The following is a 22,952-nucleotide window of genomic DNA, read 5'->3' as shown; positions in this document are numbered from 1 at the left end:
TTGGTTTCCTCAGGAAGTTACATTTACTATTTCAAAGACACCCATTTATTTTATTTTCATTCCTCCCCCCCCAATTATTTGTGATGTTCCACTTCATCTTCTCCCCTTTTCACTGGTTCTATGCAACAATTTCCATGGCATCTTTCCATCCCACACTAGCCAGTTCCCTAGCCAGATTTCCTTAACTTCTCCGTGACCCAGAGCACTCTATACATATATAACATCACATCCCCAAATGGTCTGCAATAGGACCAGTTGTTGCAAGTCTTCCAAAAGATGCATCATCTATCAGTGAAGGACAGTTAAACTCTTTGGCTTTACTCCAACATAACATGCACACAACATCTTTCACCTTCATGTTTCCATCTGAAAAAAGTTCTTGCACAGGACACAGGACTGTGTGAGGACAGTGAAGTCACACAGTGTGATTCTAGCCATGCATTCAGACATCCCACTGAACACAACAAGTCCTGCTGTCTAACCTTTTAGTTCTCAACCTTGTTTTATAGATGTAGCATTTTGACCCCCAGAAGTCCCGGCTGCTGTGCCCAGTAGTCAGAGATTTTGAAAACTGTAGACCAGGGCTGGGTGATTTCCAGAGTACTGGGGACTACCCACATCCCCAAACCTTGGAGCATCTTGCCTACTTTCTCCACTCCACTTTTCTTGGAAAAATGCTTTTCAAAAAAAAAAAAAAAGGTCCAATGTATTCTCGAAGGCTTTCATGGCTGGGATCAGATAGTTGTTGTGGGCTTTTTTTGCTATGCAACCAGAGCACAGACAGAGTTCCTACTCCAGTCCTCTGAAGATGCCGGCCACAAAGACTGGTGAAACATTACGAAGAACAACCTTCAGAACATGGCCAAAGAGCTCAAAAAATCCATAACAACCAAAAATAGGTTCCTTATGCCTTTTAGGGACAACTTTACTTTATTTTGGGGGTGTGGGGTATAGGAGTGCCAGGGTGTTGTGGGAATTTCAAAATATGCCAAAATTACCCCCATGCTCACATGATGGCACAAAAAGACTTTTCTGTGCAATTTCCTGTTCCATGTCAGTGTTTTAAAAGGAGGGTGTGCAGGGGCTGAGGGGCAGTGGTTATTTGGGAAGACAGGATGACTCTTTTGATAGGCTAGTCAGTGTCACCTGTTGGATTTTGTTACAGAAACTGCTTGTAGCTGTTCTTCACTACAGAGTCAAGTCAGAAAGTTAGGGATGTCAAGAGCCACATGGCCACATTTGTCAAAGTGTGTGACTTCTCAGTTGGAGGATCTCAGAAAAGTTGTCACCTTTATTGCATCACAGAGGATCTTATGCTCGTGACAAATTCACAACCATAAGTAGTCCAGAGCTGTTCTGTCAGAATGGAGGTTGAACGCTAAACCAAGCCTCGCTGGTTGATCTTTGTTTTTGGTGGAGCTAATGCATGAGGAGTGAGCACTTAATATGTAAGGCAATGCACATGGCAGGCTGAAGTTGCTGAGGCTTCTATTGTTCAGCAAGCAGCTTTTGGGGGAAATGTTTGGGATTCACTGCACTCAAGAAGGCACTTGCAGATCCTCCACCATTCTGTGTTCTTGGCAAAATGCGGCTGCCCCCAAAGCCTGCAAGGTTTCCTTTTTCATCTCCCTCCCCCAAAATACTCATTTCCTGTGGCATCTACCTGGTGCTGTGTACCACATTCTGGACAAGATCAGGTATGGAAATGTCACTGAGACTCTATTTCCAAAGGGCCCATGTGGGAAATGTGGCTGCATAAGAAGAGTTATTTACATTTAGGAACTGTTTTCTGACGCCTGGATCTACTCCTAGCAACAAATATCATGGTCAGGAAAGGAAGACCATGTTTAAATCACCTTGCAGCCATGGATGCTTAGGAAGGAAATCTGTCTTGTGGGGAGAAGACGAACAATTTCTTTGGCTATCTGATGGGAGGGACCTTTCTGGACTGGGGTGACTGTCAATCTGTCCAGCACTAACCGATCATTCTTTCCCTTCCTCTGAATTCAAAGAAAGCCCCACCTCTCTGCTCTGTGTCTTTTTCCCTAGAGTCTGCTGACATCTGCACTTGAAGGCAGTTATGTTTCTCAGTTTACTGTTGGATCTGTTCACAACTATAAGTAAAGAAAATGTTTTTATTCTTTCTCCTATAAATTTCTCAGTGTGAGTTATTGAGACCTTAAGTGCCAGTTAATGAGAAAAGGGGTGCACTACTCTGATGAACTTGAAGCTATTCTGCTCTGTAAATCCATTCACTTCTGCTGCACAACAAATAGAGGAATTTCGAAGTTCACAACTCTGCAACTCCTACTCCAGAATTGCCTATTATACCTGAAAGCAGCTTTCCAAGGTCCTGGGCAGAGGTGTTTTTCCGGACTGGCTATATTTAACTGGATATGACATGGCCTGGAGCCTTCTGCATACAACGAACATGGTCCCTTTCCATTGACCCTCTCAGAAACCCCTTAAGCAGCCCTAGGCCCGTTAACTTCTGATATCAGTTATGGGACAACAAATTTATAGGTCCTCTCAGCTGCTGAGGGTGACTGGGTTGTGGTCCGAAAAGTTGGGCAAGGCTGAATTATGAGCAGGATCAGTCTCCTAGCTTTGCAGCTTGCCAGCTTGGTACTCCAAAAACAACTGGGGTGGGTAGCAATTTGTGGGCTGCATTGGGCTAAGGCTATCAAAAGTGGTACACCTTGGCTTATTTTCCCAGGGAGAAAACTGAAAACCACTGGCTTTCTCTAAACATCATGTTGTTCTCTGAACAGGGTTTAATCACAGCATGCTCTGTTTCGCATGGGCCACTACATCTACCAGGACAAGGAGCACAAAATGCTCCTTCATTTGAATAATGCATTTTACACTGACTTTGTTCCAACTCAGATTATGCATGTTAGACCCTTCAGTTTCCTTCCCTTTTCTACCGTATTTTCTGCAGTTTGGACAAACAATAATTCATTTGTCATTCATTTCTCTGCAACTAATGATCCTGCATCACAGCCAGTAGAGGGCACCCTCTCTTGTTATTATCACAAAATAGTCACATTAAAAGGAGGGAAAAAATGGAAGTGCCCTCCAACCCCATTTCCAAATGCTTGCATTTTGATGCCCTTCCTAACATGCTATTCTCAAATAACTGACAATCTGAACTGACCAAAAACAATAATCCTGTCAAAGCAGGCAAAATGATTTTCTATTGAAATATTAATATCTATATTGGAAAGAACTGAACTGAGACCTGTAGAACTGTGACTTTTCCTCTTTTTCCCCCTCCCAACTGTGTGTAAGTTGCTTATTGGATGCAGCCCTTCTGATATCTAAACAATCCAAACATATGGGTAGCAGTCGGTCACCATCATGGGTTTGAAAGGGAAGACTGACTAACTACAGTCATCAAACCCTATACATGTTGCCATTTTTTAAAATGTTCTCCCAACCTCAAGAGAATCATTCATAGACAAGGAGCTGCCATTTGACCATGGGGAGAGCCTGAAGAAGTTACTTATTTAGACTTCAACCCACAGAATGTTGTTGGCAGAGATGTGATGCTACTTCTTTGGACTGCCACTCCCAGAAGATCTCAGAATCTCTGGCTAGGAAACTGTATTCCTAGAAACTCCCATCTCTGATGCAGCTCCCCAGAACAGGCCATGCTGGCTGGAGGAATCTTGGACCTGCCATCCAAAAACAAAGCCTGTCCAAGCGGATGGAGAACATCTAAAACACACCTTAATTACAGACGTTCATATTTCCAACTGAGTTCTCCACTTAAGTATGTGGACTAGGTCTAGCTCCTGCAGCTCAGCTGGAAACAGCTGCATGGAAATGCAAACGTTTCTTTCCTCAGACATCTGGCACTGGAAAGGGAACCTGTGGCTTACCAGATGCACCAGATATAGTCACCACTGCTAATGTTGTGTGATGACAGGGACTCCAGTCTCACAACATTCAGAGGGGCACCTGTCCCCATCCCAGATGACAACATGTGGGGAACTGGGCAGCACATTTATTCTGTATCTCCTCTCTCATTTTTGTTTTGTGGTTTTCGCCCACCTACAGCTAATACTAACTGAAATAGTGAACCAAGAGTAATGGTGACACCACCTTACCTCATATAAGTCTAATGTCTGAGGCAGTTATTTTTTCTTGTTTCCCTAGCCAGCCTGGCCCATGCTTATTTGCCTACAGTGAAATGGAAGCCAGGTTAACAGTGTCTCCTGGCTAGCATCAAAGCTGACCTTTGTGTGGGGAGCAGGGACAGCAACTCCATTTGTGAGACACAACTGCTGGGCCTGTTTCAAGAGCCAGACATACGAGGCCTTCGACAGAAGAGAATCAAAGCACGCAGTACCTCAGAAACCTCCCACAGCACTGAGCTTTAAATCTAGCTGACAAGAGAAGGACTAGAATGGAATGACAGAACAGTCCCCCTGCTATCCTGTTATTTTTTTTTTGCTCTTATCAGCCTTCCAAAGTGCTACGTTGCAATGAGTGCTGCTTCCGTGGAGATAGGAAAGAGGTGAGCAGGATCACCATTGAGCACTCGATACAGCAGCTCTTCTTTCTCCCGGTGAGCTTGTTCTCTCAGCTGTGACTCCTTCTCCAGGGCCTCACGAGCACCGAGGAGCTCCTCAGAGAGTTGCCTGTTAAGACAGAAGCACATTGGCAGGCATAGGCACACACGGAAGGCTGCCAGTGGCAGTACAAGATGCCCCACAGACTAAGGTGGCCACCCTCAATGGCTGCGGTTCAGAACAAGTGGGCTTGCTTTTCCGAGAACAGTGCTAGCTGCAAAGAACAGCAGGTGCAGTTCCTTAGAGAACTGTCAACATCCATATGGCTCCCTCTGAGCCCTCAGAGGCCTCTGTGTACAAGGAAGCCCTGAGACATCTCTCTAATAATGTCTTATGATATATCTACATACTAGAGATGGGCACAAACTGTTGAACCAGTGGTTCATGCCGGTTCACCCTTCAGCTGAACAGGTGTTTGGCACTTCCCAGGAAGCGCCCACTCAGAGGCAGCACCTGGAGGAGGCAGGGCAGGGAATCCAAGGCTCTACCTCTGAGTGGATGCCCATTGGAGGAGACAGGGCTGAGAAGTGCTAAACACCTGTTCAGCTGAGGACAAACTGGCATGAATTGTTGGTTCAGAGATTCGTGCCCATCTCTACTACATACTATTGACCTTGAGGCTTTATCTAGATATTCTGAACACACATCTCCCAAACTCCTTCACAAAGACAAAGTGGGCCAGAGGTTTTACCTTGTCACTGCTATGTGGTTTTGCATCCGTACTTGGAGGTCTTCATTCTCCTGTTGAAGGAGTTTCACTTTCTCTTCAAGTAACAAGTTTCTCTCCATCTGTGGCAAGCCCGACAAGCGTTTAAATATAGCAAGACTTAACACAGATATGATGCATAAGTGCAATCCTGGAAACTCATAATCATGCTGTATTTTTCTGTCTCTAAGATGCCCCCATGTATAAGATCCCCCTCCCCCACTTTTCTAACCCCAAATTAAGAAAACTTAGCTTTGGGTATTCAGCTTCTGGGCTAGAACACTCAGACATTACAAGTCCCTGTTGAATCTGAGCACTGTCTACAGGCTCCACCTCCAACAAGGTGTGTTCCAATTGGTTTGTACAACATCAGCTGACATCAGTTACATAAGGCTCGTGATTGGAGGAAGCTAAGTCTCCTGACTGTAGGAAGCTAAGCCTCGTGACTGAAGGAAGTCTATTTGCAGAGGCAAAGTATGGGCCATTTTGTTCTCTCCTCAGCTTACTTCTGTGTATAAGACGACCCTCAATTTTTAGTGTAAGGATTTTAGACAAAAGTATCATCTTATACATGGGAAAATATGGTATATTAAAAACTGAAGAGACACAACTGGAGAATAGAGAGGCAGCTCAGATATAAGACATAAAAGTCTCCCTCAGAAATTCTTGTTATTTTTTAGGAACAACCTCATCAAACCTACCACTGTTTCCAGGTTCAGCAGCTTTTTGTCCAAATGATGGATGCGTTCATTCTTCATTTCGATGACAAAATGTAGACTTTCTAGTTCCTGTTCCCAGAATTGGCTGGGGCTCCCATAATCCTAGAAAATAAGTGGGGTGATTTAAACATATACTTGTATAGGATTGTTAATTGCAATTATAAGGGTTAATTTGCTAATGTAAGTCATTATGTCCAGTAAACTCCTAGCTATGCCTATTAAGAATAATGCAGTGAACTCAAGCTGGATTCATTTTGTCTGGGCACAATGGTTAGCCTAACAAAAGTTATCACTTTAATATGTGTTTTGGAATTTACTTTATGCCAACACAGCTATCTTGGCTTCTGTTTGTAACTTTGGGGATATCTCATTTAGCCATTGGAAATATGGGACTGATGAAGGAAAAGTTTACATCAGAGATTGAGCAACATAAAGCAAAACAGGTAGAGCAGCACAACTTGGCTACTTTGACTTTGTTTATCTAAACTATTTATCTTTGGAAACTATTTCCAGCATAAAATCTGCCTTGTGGCACTCTTGGTTTTCCATTGACCAAGAAGCCTGTGTACCCAGATAAAATGGATGGGACGCTAAGTTCACTGTGGGGACTTGACACTGTCCAAGATGATGTGCCAAAGGTTTCCAGCTTTTGAGCTCTGAAGAAATCTGTCTGGGCTATGCCAAGCTATACCTAACACCATTATCACCTGATGAAATGCAGCAACCCTCCTGCATTACCTCCTGTGACACTATCTTCCTCTCTGCCTTTTCCCCCATCATGCTGACTTTTTATATGTGCCTAATTAAGACAGCAGTCTCTCAAAATTTTGCACAGTTGTATGCGCTTTTCCACACTTTTTGTGCCTTTTTGATTGGCCCTAATAAAGTATTGGCTTACTATGTATTTTTGAATCAGTCCTCTGCTGATATGGCCCCTCTTGCTTTCATAGCCCATTGCTAGGCCAAATGTCTGGGATGCCAATGCCTTGGCATGGCAGCTCTGGCTTAAAGAAAGGCATATTAGCATTTTACTGTTTCCCCTATTTTTAACCTCAGGAAACACCTGACATTGTTTTCTTTTTTGTACTGCCCTGTTTCAGGACAACTTGGAAGGAATGGTTTCTAAGTAAAGTAGTTACTAATAAAGAATTCCTCTCTTTTTAGTTAACAAAAGGCATAACAAAATCACCTTTTAAAAGGACATAACAAATAGGAAAAAAGCTACTCCTTTGGTAGACTGCATGGCATTGTTCAGTCGCTTTGTAAAGATATCCATAAGAGGGAATTTATAGGCCCTTTAGAAGCATTTTGATGGGAATTTTTCAAGTTTCCTACTATCCTCATATTGTTCCCCTTTTTAAAGTAACAAAAAAATTGAGCAATGCATCCAGTTACTTTTTTAAAAATATTAACAAATGACAACAACAAAGCACTTCTCAAACACAATGATAAGCAGCTGGACCTATTTACTTTTTTAAAAATAATAACAGTTCAAATTCTGTCCCTCCAGAGGTTTTCCTCTGCATGTTCAAACATAGATTGGGATTCCCAAACATCTCCTGAAATATTCAAAGCATGGCCAACGGAAAGCATGAATATTTGTCCTTCAGACTTTTGTCCTCAATGCTCCAAGGTTGAGGATGGGGGCAGCAAGGAGGGGGACTTTGCGGGTGAAATTAGTGCATCCCATTCGCTTCTCTTCAGGCACTGTTTGAACATGCGAGAGAAAAATCTGGAAAAGGTTTCTCATCTTTGGAATGCGAGAAGGAGGTGGCCTTATGGCTTTGTTCTTGTATCAATAAACAGATGAAAAGAGACCCACACATCAGACTATGTCTGATTTTGATTATGGCACCTGGATGTGCTTCTTATAATCTCTGCTCAGGATTGACTCTTCCACCCGTTTCATTTTCTCTTGGAAGGACTTCATCTGGGAACTCAGACTGTCTATGGTCTCCTAGAGTAGAAAGACGAAGCAGGATAAATTAATGTATACCCATGACACTACAAGAGGCATACACTCTATATACTCAAGGACGAAGACATAGACACAGAGTGCTACAAATAAAAAGACATGCCACTCTGAAAGCTAGATGAGCATTTTGGGTGAAATCCAATGAGGTTTTTCCATGACAGAACTGCTTCCGTCGGTGATACTGGTACATAGCAAGTGCAGAGGACTTGATCCCAGTTGGGACAACAGGAGAAGGCACAAGCTTACAGCCAACCCCGTGCTCCACACCAGGGTCCTGATCCAGACCTTTCTATCTACTATTTATTTTTAAAAGCTATTCATGAAGCTACTTTCAACTGATTTCTACCTAAATGACAGATGGAAAACTCTTGGCCATTTGGAAGCTTTGGCCCACAATTCCCATCAGCCTTACCCATCATGACCAGTGCTAAACAATTATAGGAATTGTAGTTCCAAACATGTAGAAGATCAACAGCTCCTCACATCTGATTTAAATGAAAAATTGTTTATATATGAATTTAGCAGAAGTAAATAATATGCTAATTGCTATTACCTAGTGACCTGAGCTATACAAGCAACTTCAAAGGATGAATTGCTATAGAGACCATTTTTAAATCTGGTTGAATATGAAATACAATTCAATGTGCTGCTATTTCATCTGCAATGTATTGTATTTCAATATAATGCATTGTATTACACATGCAGCGCAATACTACAAAAGCCTGGCAGAGCTAGGATGACCTGTGACATCATCTCTGTGGATACTTAGCATTTGATGCAATGAACCTGGAGCACAGTCAGCACCTGTAAAGATGACTTGGATTTCTCGTAAGATTCGGTCAGAAGCAGTTTCTCTTGATCACATGCTTTCTGGAGCTCTGAAGGAGGAACATGAAAAACAGTCAAAGGAAAGAAATTGGAAGAACTCTACTCTCATGTAGTCAGGGCTGTATAGCAAATGATCACGCTGCCTCTGTTAGGAACATATTCAGGGGAAAAACCCCAGAAAATGAGTACTGCTTCATACCAACAGTGTGAGAACATAAGCATTAAGCCCACAAAGGTAACTGGCAAAATTGGAGTTCGTCCAGATTAAGTTACACTTAGAGTAGGCAAGGAGTGTAGTCATAAAATCAAAAGTGTGGGGTCCTTCCACAAGACTTCACCCACTTACTTTCCATGTGCACACCCACTTCCTGAGTGCACACATTCTCATTATGACTTTGCAGCTACCTGGGGAAAGGGATGAGGAATCAATGGGGAGGAAACAGAAAGGTCATCTAGAGACCAGGACCCCCACCTTTTTCTTACACAATTTGTAAAATCAGGAGGTGGTGGCACCTGCTGGGGCTTTCCTACTATGCCTCCCCCATGTTTCTACTCCGTCCCCTCCTCCTGCTTCCCAGCTCAGCAATAGGACATGGAGCAGCCCAATGAATGAGTTGTAGGGTGGTTCCTCTTCTGGGTTTCAGCTGACATCTTTTGTGTGTGTGTGTGTGTGTGTGTGCGTGCGCGCGTGCGCTGACAAAGACTGGGACACAGAAGGCTGATCAGGCAGGCGGGGAAGGCAAATGAGAGGGCAAGCCAGCTCCTGCTGCCTTGGACAAAGCATGGGCAGGAACAAGATTCCCCCACCCATCCAAAGCGGGAAGAGAGGAGGAGAGGAAGGGAAAAAAATCCCTATGAGAAGTGAAGGGAGGGTGGTTTTGAAGAAGGGGCCAATCTAAAGAGCCAGTGGCTGGTTGAGGGAAGGGACAGTGATCTGACAGAGCCAACAGCAAGAGATCCTGCAAGACCCTGGCTGCAGGAGATGTGCCGGCCCTCTGGCTACCCATGGGGTGGCAGGTCTACACCACAGGGAGTAGATTCCTTGAAACCAATGGGACAAGTTACTTGAGGTTCTCCTGTAAGCCTTATTAAGTCTGCAGAACCAACTCTCAAAACAGCAAAGAGGATGGCCCTGTGTAACCATAAGAACATTACACAGAAAGGACTGTTGATCCATATAATTCAGTTATGAGTGTCTGTTTATTATTTTAATGTACACAGATAGATGATTCATTATGTCGGGGTGGCCCCAGCTTTGCATGTAAATTAAGGTAACATGCCACTATGTCGTTTTACACACAGAGAGAGAGAGAGAGTGAGAGAGAGAGAGAGAGAGTCCAGTCTTTGACAATACTGACTGGCAGCAGCTTCCAAAGTTTGAGGCAGGATTCTTTCTTAACCCTACTCGGAGATGTATTAGATTCAGCCTGCGACCTTCTGAGTGCAAAACATGTGCTCTAACATTGAGCTACTGCCTCTCCCCTACAGTCCTTCAATTAGTTGTTGTTAGTTGTTTTGGTTGTTGCCCCTGACAACAACATGTGCCTTTGAACTTCTGCTGTTCCTATCTTACAGACCCCATCACTCTAAAATAAGGGTGACACACCCAACACCCTTTCGGAATTTGCACGTACATTACTACTCGGCTAGAAGAAACTAGAGGAAATTCCTGCATATTGTAGGCAAGCTTTTGACTCTTACCTTGGAGTCTCATCTCCTGTTCTCTTTTCAGTAGATCATACTGCTCAGACAGTTGCTGCTTACATTGTAAATCTTTCTCATTTTCTACCTATAGGGGAAAATTAGTAGTGTAGAATGTTAGCTGGCTAATGGATAATAATACATACACATTATCATCTCCACTGCACATAATGGCTTACAGCTTTAATTTAAGAAGGATACTTGGCGGAACGCTTACTCCCACCCAGATCTACCCGTGTCACCCGAGCGAGTCAGGAGGTGAGGCTGAGGAGCCTGATGCCGAGGGAGGCCCAAAAGGAAAAAACAAGAAACCGGGCCTTCTCGGCGGTGGCTCCTCGCCTCTGGAACAACTTATCCCCTGAGATTCGCGCGGCTCCCTCGCTGGGTATTTTCAAGAAACAACTAAAAACATGGATGTTTAGGCAGGCCTTCCCAACAGATGACTCCTGACGATCTTTCCCTTTTCCTATAGCTCCCCATTTTGTTTAGTATATATTTTTTCTCTTTGTTATGTAAAATGGTTTTGTGTATATTACTGTATTTTTTTATGTTGTTAGCCGCCTAGAGTGGTCCTCACACAACCAGATAGGCGGGATATAAATAAAATAAATAAAATAAAATAAAATAAAATTTCACTGTATAACAACAAGAGACTTGAAGGAGAACTGCAAGAAGCATGATTTCATGTGATGTGTTCATTCATATGTTTTGACCCAGTATCACTTCTGCTCAGACAGGACTGGTAGGCATGCAAAATCCTCTTTGACTGTAGACAATTGATTACCACATATGTATGAGAGAACCACACAGTGATTGGACAGAGTATCATAAATGTACTGGGAACTTAAATCCACTTTTCCATCCTGCTAGTGACTTTGTGCCACTTATGATGATTACTTACTTCACTAGCCTTTATCCTTATTGTAAGGATAAAAACAGAGGTGGGGAATCCATGTTTGCTACTATTTGAGTAGGATACAAATGAAATAATTTTTAAAAAATATATTAAAAAATATCTGTTTTCAATATTGAAAATATTTCCCTTCTTCTCTATCCCCCAATCCCCCAAATACATATGTCAAGGATATGCAGCCTGATCCTATCCATCTTTATTTATTCTGTTCGGATCTTACCTCCAAATGAGCATATGACAACACTCTATTATATTCCACTGCTGATTAAGGTTCATTTGGAGCTTTCTATACCTCTGGCAGCTTCCACTGCAGAACTTGCATTTGGCATTCACAATGAAATGATAGATAATCCAGGAAGGTGCATGGCAAGAATTAGCACTTGGAAAACAGTCTCCCATCCTATTAACACTGCACTCTTCTGCTATGCTAGCCAAGGTCAGTAAAATCAGACACCTATGTCTGGGAAATCAACATGTTATCAATTTGCTTATGAAAGAAGTCCTTTGAAGAGAGAAAAATTACCAGGTTGCCAATTAGAGAGGGAACTCCTTATAAATGTAACAATTGGTGACATGTTGTGATCCTAGCCAAGCAGGTAGGTGCTATCTGTCTTAAAGGTATAAAAGAACTACAATACTGAGCCTTTGTTGAGTTTCAGCACATGCCATTCTGGAAGACATTGTGTAGTTCCCACAAGGGACACTGGGATTTGGATAAATAGAACAAATGCCCTGTTTCCAGGGGCTCCCAGTGGCACAAGGGGTTTCAAATTGTATCTTTGTTTTGCATTAGAGTTAGTCTTTCATCCTTTTTTATGCTATTTGTTGTATACTTATTTAACTAAGACTCCTCTCTTTTTCTATTCTTTCAATTATTTTTAAAGTCTTTTTTTCTTTACTGGTGTGTCATTGCCTTGGATCCAAAGGAATATTTTGCATGTGGCACAAAATCTTGTCCATCTAATGTGAAACAGAGCTAACTGTTTAAATCACTTAAACATTCTTGGGAAGTAAAAGAGTAATTTGTTTTTCCCCCCATGAAGATTGTTCCTATTTTCCATTCCCTCTGACTAAAGAAGATCACACACACACACACACAAACAGAGAGAGAGAGAGAGAGAGAGAGAGAGAGAGTCACACAACCAACACCAATATCTCCCTTTCCTTAGAAACACAGTCCAATGCATGCTTGATCTGAAGTAAGTCCTTCTGTGCGCAAGGATACTTACTCCCAGGAAGTACGCTCTTTCTATGTGCAGAAAAAGAAGAAAAGAGAAGGAGGCAGGTAGACATGAAAAGTGTTTTTGCAGCAACAGTAAGAACAATGGGTTGGAGTATGATTATGAACAGAACTGCTTGGGGCCTTTTCATAATCCATTGTTTCCTAATTCTAATATAAGCTGCCCCTCTTGAATTGCCTCACCACTTGCAAGCGGAGGTATGGCTTCTGCACTGCTGGCTGGGGTGGGCCTGCTGCAATGGCTGGAAGAACGTATAATGGGGCTGCCCAAGTGGGTCATCCTGCCTCTTGGTTGCAGCAGAAAGGGTGGCTAAGTGAGGCAGGCAGGCAGCCCACCTACCTGCCCACCAGCTGGCCAATTCCACACCTTGCCTTCACTCAACCAATGCTTCCTTTTGTGCTCACTCTTGAGGAGGGCGCAGAAGGCTCTACTCTCCATGTCAGGCTATCTGCCTCCCCAGCAGCCTGATGGCCAAGAAGGCTGCAGGATCTAGAAAGTGGCCCACAATGAGGAAAGAAAGCAGATGGCAGCTGCCTCTTCCTGGCTTTCTGTGCCATGAGCAGAAGTACATTAGTACACGTCCCAGGTGCTGGTAACCCAAACTTGAGCGACCAATGGACTAGGGATGACGCTATTCCTTCATTGCTGACTAAATCCTGCCTCTTAGTCTTCTCCTTCTCCCTCACCCTGCTTGAAGTGGAAACACTCTTTTCCAGCACCTGTGGCTGAACCCGCCTGGAATCTACATTTCCTGGGAGTGGAGAGAACACAGGACTCCAGTGTACACAACACCCACTTCTGGGCAAAACATACCCTTCCTAGCAACTACGATTTTTGCAGCCAGTCTTTTTGAGGGCCAAGATTATCATTAAGGGATACCTACCACATAATCTACACACTGCAGAACAAGTAGGTAAGGCAATTATGAAGGCAGCACTTATATGATCCAGTGCTATATTTAGAAGAAGCATTTTGAAAAAAAAAATAGGACAAAAAATTCAGAGGAAAGATGAGGGAGTATCAATGAAGGGGGATCATTATGTTATACTGGCACACACACGCACCAATTATCACTCTCAACATCACCCAGGACAACTTGCTCCAGCCCTTTTGAACCAAGGCAGGCAGAAAGAAAATGAAGCAAAGCAATGTGTGCACAATTTCCATAAAATAGTAGGAGTCCCAGTGGACCAATCAAAATGCACCAAATGACCTTTTAAACCTTCATGATATAAATAACCACGAATGGGTTCCAGGAATTATACATCCATGAATCCCCCCCCCCCCCCAGCTCCACTGTGAGGTAGTTTCAGAGTTATTCCACCGAAGAAAGCCAAGAACTTACTTGAAATTTTACAGTCACACAGGGGACACAGTCACTGGGAATAAGCAAATAACACAAGACCAGCCCTGGAACCTCCACCTAGCAAGATGTTTGAGGAGGAAGTTCTAAGTGTGCACTTAATCATCTTTTATAATTTACACATTTCATCCTATATTCTCTAAAGAAATGAAAGCTAAGCTATAGATACTAAAAACAGTGTTGTGTTTCTTTAAACATGCTGTGAGTTCTTTTAAGGAGTTCCCCACATTCCTGCTGACTTGCTGCCAGAAATCTGCTAGAGTAGAATTTGTACAGTTGGATCTTGCATATACAATCCAAGTAAAGCAAATTGTTCAAAACAACACATGGATTCCTCTTTGTTTATTGCTATTCACTCTTAAAACAAGTAACCAGACGGAGAGCTCTCCAGGAAGTATCTAGCAGCTTTTCAAGGCTCATTGACCTGTGACAAAAAATTCTTCCCTGAGCCCTCACTCATATTACCCCTGCAGTCTGATCGTAACTTGTCTCACTGAATTCATTGTAACTCAGTAGAACTGAAAGATATGCATGCTTGAAAGGATAATATTGCAAGACAACCATTTGCTTTAATATATGATCTGATTCTCATTTGAAACTACATACGCTTAGGGCAGCAACTACATTTACATTACATTTCTGGATATCTACCGATCAGTCTGTAGATTGACTGCTAAATGTGCAAGTATGTGTAGATTTATTTGGGGATAAGTTCTATTCAATGCAATATTTACTTCAAAGTTTTTTAAAAATGGATTGGGCTATATCTATTAATTCATCCTTTGCATTTTGAACCAAAGTATTAAACATGGCAAAAGTTAAACTGCAAAAGGTATGTATGGTGTTGTCATGTATGATTGGCACATGCACATTACTGTAAATAGGCATATTTTTCCACAAACATGCAGTGGCATGAGCTTTTCCCAGTTATTTCTTCTTTGTTTACAATAGGGCAACCTGACTTTTTAAATGCATGTGAATCATTTTCAGTTACCTGCCCAGCACAATATCATCATTTAAACAAAGAGATGTTAAACATTTCTGTTTCAAAATTGATACTTCAGCAAGGATTGTATTTTTAGGTATGTTGAATGTTCAGCCATTCAGAATATATTCATCATTCTTTAGGCCAAGGTGAAGATCCAAAGCAGCAGATTCATCATAAATCTTGTAAAAATGCAATATTCTTGCCCTCACTTGAGACTATTACCCATTTAAATATTTCCTTTCCTGAAACTTAGAAGGCAGTTAGTAGAAGGATTTCTCTAAAATGGAAAAAGTTTTAAAGCATGATATTAAACAGCTGTGAGTTTTGTTTTTTCTAAATGCACCAACATTTATTGACCTATTTCAATTCCAGCAAGGTAGCTGATTGTATATACTGCTAAAGACGAATACTGCAACTGCATAGAGGCATTTCTTTACCACCCTATTCCTTTTTCTGGCAACATTCACCTATCATGGTTTTGCATTGATTCAGTATGTACTAACAAACCTGACACGGTGTGCCATGCACTGTGTGGGCTGTGTATTCAGTGACACAGAATCTGCTGAAACTGATCAGGGCTTCTGGAAAGCATGAAGGAATTTCAGTTTAAGATCTTCCAGCTGAGACAGGGTGAACATTACCAAATCAGTACACAGATCATAAGTGGCAGTCTTCTGAGCTCCAAGGCTACACATAGCCATCCCTAGACTGGAAGGTGCTATACTCACTCCTATGAACCCCTCTCAACTGTTTTTCTAACAAAATCGGCCATTTATGTATTTATTTATTTATGAAAGCACCGCTTCTGCCCTCTAGTGGCCAATTTTCTTCGCAGGCTGTGGGAGGCCTAGAGTGTAGGCATCCTCCCTCTCTCTCTCTCTCTCTCTCTCTCTCTCTCTCTCTCTCTCTCTGTGTGTGTGTGTGTGTGTGTGTGTGTGTGTGTGTGTGTGTGTGTGTGTGTGTGAGAGAGAGAGAGAGAGAGAGAGAGAGAGAGAGAGAGAGAGAGAGAGAGATTGAGATTTATATGCTGCCTTTCTCCCAATAGGAGATGTAAGGTATCTCGCTACCTGTCAAAACTATACAGTAAAACAGCATAACATGGCAAATCCCCCCATGGCCTGGAGGAGTGCAAGGAGACATTTTAAGCCACAGAAAAATTTTAAAATAACAGTGTTTCAGTGCATGTGGGGCTGCTAGGAAGCTCCAGTCCTGTATTTGGGCCCACGGATGGCACGTTGCTAAGACCACTTTCATTTTTACATTCAGGTAAACATGAACTGCCTTAATTGGAATCAGTGCAGTGACAATGTAAAGTTCAATCTGAGCAATGAGATAGTAGGAACAGTTTGCAATATGAAGAGAAAAAAAACATTACTGTCCAAGAGAATGCTGAACAGGATTGCTTCCTAACCTGGATTTTAATGTCTTGGCTAAGTTTCTCAATCTCAGCAAGGTGAGCTTCCTTCAGACACTCTTTTTCCTTCTGGTGTTGATGCTGGAGTTTTGCAGCCTCATTTCTCTGCTTCTCCAGCAGCCCCGTGTCAGATTTTCTGGCTTCCGCTTGTAAATGGTCTTTGTTGGCTTCTTCATGGAAAAGGAGGAGAAAATATGTGCATGTATATAGCTATCATCATCATCACCACCACCACCACCATCATCATCACCTCCACTACTACTACATTGTCTTGCCCTTCCTTCTATACTGACTTTAAATTCAATTTATTAGCTTCAATGTCAGTTTACATTTCGGAAAGACACTCTTTATAAATATGAAATATCTGAATTTCAATGAGGCCTCCTGGCAGTTTGCCAGAGATAGTGAGATGCTGCCCATACAAGTTATTTTAATACACTGAAGTTTGACTAATTCTAGGGAAAAACTAGAGTTGGGACCGTAAGGAATGAAATCAAAGACATTAATACTCAACTTAGACATGTTTTACCCAACATAAGCAAGTCACTTATTCACACCAGAACCAGGATAACAAATACTAAGCAGACCTTACAGATTTGTCACAACTAACAATATTTTATATATGTGAAAAATTTGAAAATTATATAATTGCAAAAGCTGGAATCCTTTGCACACTGAATAAGCAGTGTTGATTACTTCTGAGGAAACATTTGTAGGATAGGACTAATTGGTATTTGATTGGGGGAGGGGGAGAGAGAAATACAAGCCCTGTGTTCAGGTTCACCTTACCTAACCCTCACTTAGGAGAGGATTGTTGTTGTTTTTTATGGCAAGAATGCAAAATCTTTGGCTTTCCAGAGTTGCTATTTTGCTGCTATTTGTGTAACTTTATATTCAGTCTGAAAAAAAATCTCCAAAACAATATCAGAAATCCAGAATTATCATGTGTGGATATGTGGACAGGTCACATCACCCACCAATCTGTGGATTTCATCTGGGTTTATATGCTCATAAACAACTGATCCCTTGATGCTTGGATTGCCTATATTATTTGCCATTCAATAAATCTTGCCTTGGTGGTGTGTGTATAAATGACTGATTGTTTATGTGTACTGTACTTCCATTTCATGGTTTTAGCCATTCATCTTTGGTCTTGAGATAGATATATCTCTCTCAAGACCAAAGATGAATGTCTAAAACCATGAAATGGAAGTATAGTACACATAAACAATCAGTCATTTATATTTATATTTATAATGTATGTAATCATTTGGTTTGATTGTTCATGAATATCAGTTCTGCTGTTGGTTCACATTTCTAGGCCCTTCTCTAATTTTGTGTGGCTACGTCTTTGCCATGCCTGTTCATTGGGGCTTTCGAGCATTGGAGTCCAAAACATCTAAGGGGCCAAACCCTTATTTTAACATCTCAAAAGACTCCAGCTAAGGTCTGCATCAGAGAAAGGTCTACAAATAGAGCCCCATTGTTTGTCACACAATTATTACACTCATCTGCATACCATGTGTACAAAAGAGGTTCTACCAAATGGTGGAGATGAAGTAGCCCGCTTTTGATCAAAAATAGTCTACTTATATTAACATTTTAATTTGTTTTACCTATATTTTATATACATCCATAATTTTAAATTGTGCAGTGGTTTTGTATGCATAAAAACAGATCTGAATACTCAAATTGTTCAAGTGGAAATAAATGCTTTGAGCAGTCCAATTTATCAGTGTTCAGTATATGGTGAAAGTTCCTGATTGGGCAACTTTTAGTCAAAACAGAAACAAGATAATGAGTAAGACGTATGCATGTAAGTTGTTTAGAGCCCTTGAAAAACTGAATATACCACATGCTTCTGCTACATAATGATTATGGTTTATAATTATTCCCTATAGTTCAGCAGCTGGATAAAAATATTTTCACGAATGGCATGCCTGAAACCATGAGTTGTTTTATAATAGGTAAGGTGTCATCCATAACATCTGTGCTGTGATGTTGACCAGTTACATACCTTAGGAACAAAGCTCACTATTATGCTGGCACAGACCAGCATAATTCCTAAAGAAATACAGTCACTGGGTGCATATTGCCATTTGGGTCAAATAAGACAGAAGCAGTCCCTCTTTCCAAACATTTTGCAGTAAGGATCTTTTTCTAAGACCTTGGCACAGACACTCAGGTAGCCTCACTCAGCCGGATGAGCACAAGGGTTGCCAAAGGCAACAGAACTGGCTTACCATGTTTGGAAGTAAGTGAAATAATATACCACCATATAAAAGGTGATGGGGTGGGGTGGGGTGTACAAGACTATTGGAAGAGTAGAATTACCCAACCACACCACTGTGTACAAAATGAGAGTCATCTTTAATGGTTACGAAGGCAATTGTCTGGATAAACGCCAACAGGCTTACATTATTTCTATAGGCAGCCACCTTTTCCCTTTAAATACCTTGCTGCTCTCGCCTCATTACCAAGCCAGAGTCTCTATTTGTTAAATGGATGTATTGATGATGGAAGGGAAATTTCTTGGCCAAGAGAGCTGGCACAGCTGTTACAGCTGTTTTCCCTTTGTCAACAAATATGTAATGAACCTCAGTAATTTCTACTGCCTCTTACCAGTAATTACCAGCTTCAGCCAACACCATGGATATCTCAAACACTGTATATGCGAGTGTATATCACTGCACAAATAAAATTACATGGAACAAATTTCTCATAAGGACTTCTAAAAAGGACTTTCAAAAAATTGATTGAATGTATGTTCCAAGCAGGTCTTGGTTACACAGATGCTATTGCTTTTACTAACCCTCTGCTTCTTGGGGACTGTTCAGTACTTCACACCTACCATTTCCAGCAGTTTCCCCTAAGCTAGTGCTCTGTAAGTTGAACCATAATGTCCAGCCAGCAAAACTATGACCATGTTATGTTTATGTTATCCACTGGCAGACAGTTGCTTCTGTCTACCAAAGCATATCTACATATATAAACACATCCAAAACATGTAATTTTCTGGAACACAAGAATTCTGGCACGAATCTGTACAGCTGAAAACAGATTACATCCTAATGTGCTGCACTGTTTTCAGGGAGACAAAAGAATTAAGATACAGTGGTGCCCCGCATAGCGAGGTTAATCCGTTCCGGATTAACCTTCGCTATGCGAAAACATCGCTGTACGGGGCAGGAAAAGCCTATTGGAACGCATTAAACTTAGTTTAATGCGTTCCAATAGGCGCCAAAACTTACCCCTCCATCGATGTTTTCGCTGGTCCGGCGGCCATTTTGGGGCCGCCGAACAACTGTTCGGCGGCTCCAAAATGGCCGCCGGACGCCCCAATCGGCGCAAAGCGAGTGCGGCGATTGGGGCAACTCCGTATAGCGATCCCCAAAAAGGGATCGCTATACGGATTCTTCGTTACACGGTGCGCTCGTTAAGCGAGGCAACACTGTACTTGTAAAGAATGCTATTTAGGAAATCAACAAGACTGGCCTTTGAGCATTATGTTAGGTTCATGTCCTGAAAACCTGGGCTAAAAATGCATACTCAGTCTTGAAAAGTTGGATAGTTTGGCATGTTTCCCTCACTAAGTCTCTCCATAGGTAAAGGTTAAGGTTCCCCTTGACATTTTTTTTGTCCAGTCGTGTTTGACTCTAGGGGGCGGTGCTCATCCCCGTTTCCAAGCCATAGAGCCAGCGTTTGTCCGAAGACAATCTTCCATGGTCACATGGCCAGTGCGACTTCGACACGGAACGCTGTTACCTTCCCACCGAGGTGGTCCCTATTAATCTACTCGCATTTGCATGCTTTCGAACCGCTAGGTTGGCAGGAGCTGGGACAAGCGGCGGGCGCTCACTCCATCGCGTGGATTTGATCTTACGACTGCTTGGTCTTCTGACCCTGCAGCACAGGCTTCTGCAGTTTAGCCCACAACGCCACCACGTCCCCATAAGTCTCTCCATGCCATCTTTAAAACTTGTATAGGAAACTAGTTTGCATGGTTGTTGGGATGTGATAAGGCTTGTAGAGTGCTTTACACAAGAAAGGCAAGTTCAGACCAGTTATTTCACGAGAATTTATAAAACCATCTGCTGGTAAAACATTCTGTTGATCTACCCTGTGATTCAAAAAACAAGCACATCTACTCAGAAACTGATCTTCTGACCAAGGAGAATTTATGCCTGTGTTTATAACAGCAGGTTGGGGTCTTTCTCCTGGGCACATTTGCCATATTGAAAAAGTCAAAATGCCTACACAGGAGAATAACTTCTTGTGAGTAAGTGCCACAGCCTGACAAAGAGTACTCACCCACCCACCAAAGTATACTCATAAGCAGCCACTTCTGTCTTTACTTTATGTATGAGATGTCAATGATATGTCAAACTACAAATGGGGAAGTTCAGATTGCCAAATCTACCAGGTCAAAGTAAAAGACAACTCCCCAGGCCAGCTCTACCATTGCCTCAACTGAAGTTGTTGCTTCAGGCAGGAGATGCTGGTGGGCAGAGCAAGCCTCTTGCCATCAGATGTGGAAGAGGATGCCCCCCCCCCCGTTGCACTTATATTTCAGTCCCATTGTATTTTTCATCATCATTGGAATGCATTTTTATCTATGGGAAAGAACGCCATGGAATGTGCAAATTTTTAAAAGATTTCCTTTTATCCACATGAATTCATGCTGAGGAACAGGGAGGACTGCCTATTTGTGTCCTATTTTATTTTAATTTTCCAACAAAACATATTGTAATCACATTAAAACAGAGACAAATCAGGATGGTATAAATCCATTTAAGCTTACCATTTTCTTTCTTCAGTGCTATCAGTTCGCAGGAAGTTTGGCCCCTCTCATGCTGAGTTCTGGCTTTTTTCTACAGAAAAGACAGAAATAGAATCACAACTTAACTCTTTTTTTTACATTATGTTAGAATGAACTAACGGAGGCCAAAGTAATGACAAATATCTTTGTCATTTCTTTGAGAAATTTTGATGCTGACCAGTACTGCAACAATTTTCCCCTGGGGCCTTAAAGCCAAAATAGATGAGGCAGGGGACTTCACTACTAAAAACTGAGCTGAGTGAAAGAGATTTGAGGATCCTATAATACCTTTCATAGGTTTGCAAGTTGCAAACTACCTTGCTTATATTTGGTGACTGGTAATTGGCATGAAGCAACAGGCTGTGTTTGCATTTTAGTTTTGCAAACACAGCACCTTTAAAAGTGGTATCACCTCCTAGTTGTGCTGTTCTGCATCTTTGCCATTTTTAGACCCTCAAAAATATGAAAAGATGCATAATTATACCCAATGTGTTTATTGGCTTGGACTCTAGAACTCTTCTTTGCATGTTTCAAGCAGGTTACAGTCCAAACAAAAGGATATGCCAAAGCATACTTGTTAGGTTTAAAATAAGTTAGTTTTTTTTTTACAGGCTAATATACAAATAACATAAATAAATAAAGGCATGCAAATAACATAAATAACTAAATACCTGAAACAAGTAAAAAAAAATCCCCAGGATCCTACACCATCCCAATCATGTTTCCTCCCTGCCACCCCATCATCAGGCAAGTTCAGTCTCTCCTGTGAAAGGCCTTGGTGACTTGTGAGTGAAGTGGGTGCCCCAGGAGTGCCAGCTCTATTAACAAAGCAGGAGGAAGCAACTTCCTCAGGTAATGGGATGGATAAAGTAGCTAGTGGGAAGCTCTTTTCCCTCTCATGCAATCCCAGAACCAGGGGACATCCACTCCAACGGAGTGTTGGGTGAGTGAAAACAGGCAAAAGAAAAGATTTATTTACCCAGAGTGTTCTTAGTCTGTGAAACTCCTTGCCACAGTATCTGGTGATGGCATCTGGCCTAGATGCCTTTAAAAGGGGATTGGACAGATTCCTGGAGGAAAAGTCCATCGCAGCTTACAAACATGATGGGGATGTATAATCTACAGGCTTAAAAAGGGAAGGTACCTTCAAATGCCAGATGCAGTGGAGGGGTATCAGGAGACAGGTACCTAGTTGTCTCCTGTGCTCCCAGAAGCATATGGTGGGGCCCCTGTGAGATACAGGGAGCTGGACTATACGGGCTCTTGGTCTGATCAAGCAGGGCTCTTCTTTGTGTTCTTAACAGTCCCTGGAGGCAGCAGTAACAGGCACCCTTGCCTCTTCCTGCTGTGCTCTTGACTGTTATGCCCTGGGACAGAAGAGAGCTGTGCAGGCGGCAGAGACCATCCTGTGCTCCTTTATTCGGGCGTTCATTAAATGCCTACCTCATATTTCTCCCAATAACATGCAGATCTAAACTAGTCAGTGATTCTCTGAGGGAAAAGAGACTGCCCCATTCTCAGTGCTGAAGTGAAGTGAAACAGCCAGCCCTTTTTATTTCTGTACATCAGATCGGATGGCTGCTTTGTTCTTTGCTTCAGGTGGCGACATGTCTTGCGACAGCCCCGTTCGCCTGATCCACAGAGAACGCGCGGGAAACGTATAAAGCACAGAAGAGCTCTCCCGTCCCGCCCCTTCTCTCGAGAAGGC

General features: G+C 42.2%; 1 protein-coding gene across 1 annotated transcript in view; it reads right to left on the bottom strand.

Annotated features, from left to right (window-relative positions):
• CCDC69 (coiled-coil domain containing 69) overlaps positions 1–22,952 on the bottom strand; it is a 44,430-nt gene continuing 21,478 nt past the window's right edge. The window contains exons 2-9 of the mRNA XM_020809955.3: positions 21,227–21,296; positions 16,423–16,595; positions 10,507–10,594; positions 8,782–8,855; positions 7,858–7,959; positions 5,985–6,104; positions 5,269–5,366; positions 1–4,646 (exon numbers count right to left, since the gene is read on the bottom strand). Coding sequence (XP_020665614.3) covers positions 4,481–4,646; positions 5,269–5,366; positions 5,985–6,104; positions 7,858–7,959; positions 8,782–8,855; positions 10,507–10,594; positions 16,423–16,595; positions 21,227–21,296 — 891 coding nt within the window. The 3' untranslated portion in view covers positions 1–4,480. The remainder of the gene's footprint in view (positions 4,647–5,268; positions 5,367–5,984; positions 6,105–7,857; positions 7,960–8,781; positions 8,856–10,506; positions 10,595–16,422; positions 16,596–21,226; positions 21,297–22,952) is intronic.

This window comes from Pogona vitticeps, chromosome 2 (assembly GCF_051106095.1).
Source record: "Pogona vitticeps strain Pit_001003342236 chromosome 2, PviZW2.1, whole genome shotgun sequence".
NCBI lineage: Eukaryota > Metazoa > Chordata > Lepidosauria > Squamata > Agamidae > Pogona > Pogona vitticeps.
The sequence above is the reverse complement of the archived record's forward strand: the minus strand, read 5'-3'. Positions and strand labels throughout refer to the sequence as shown.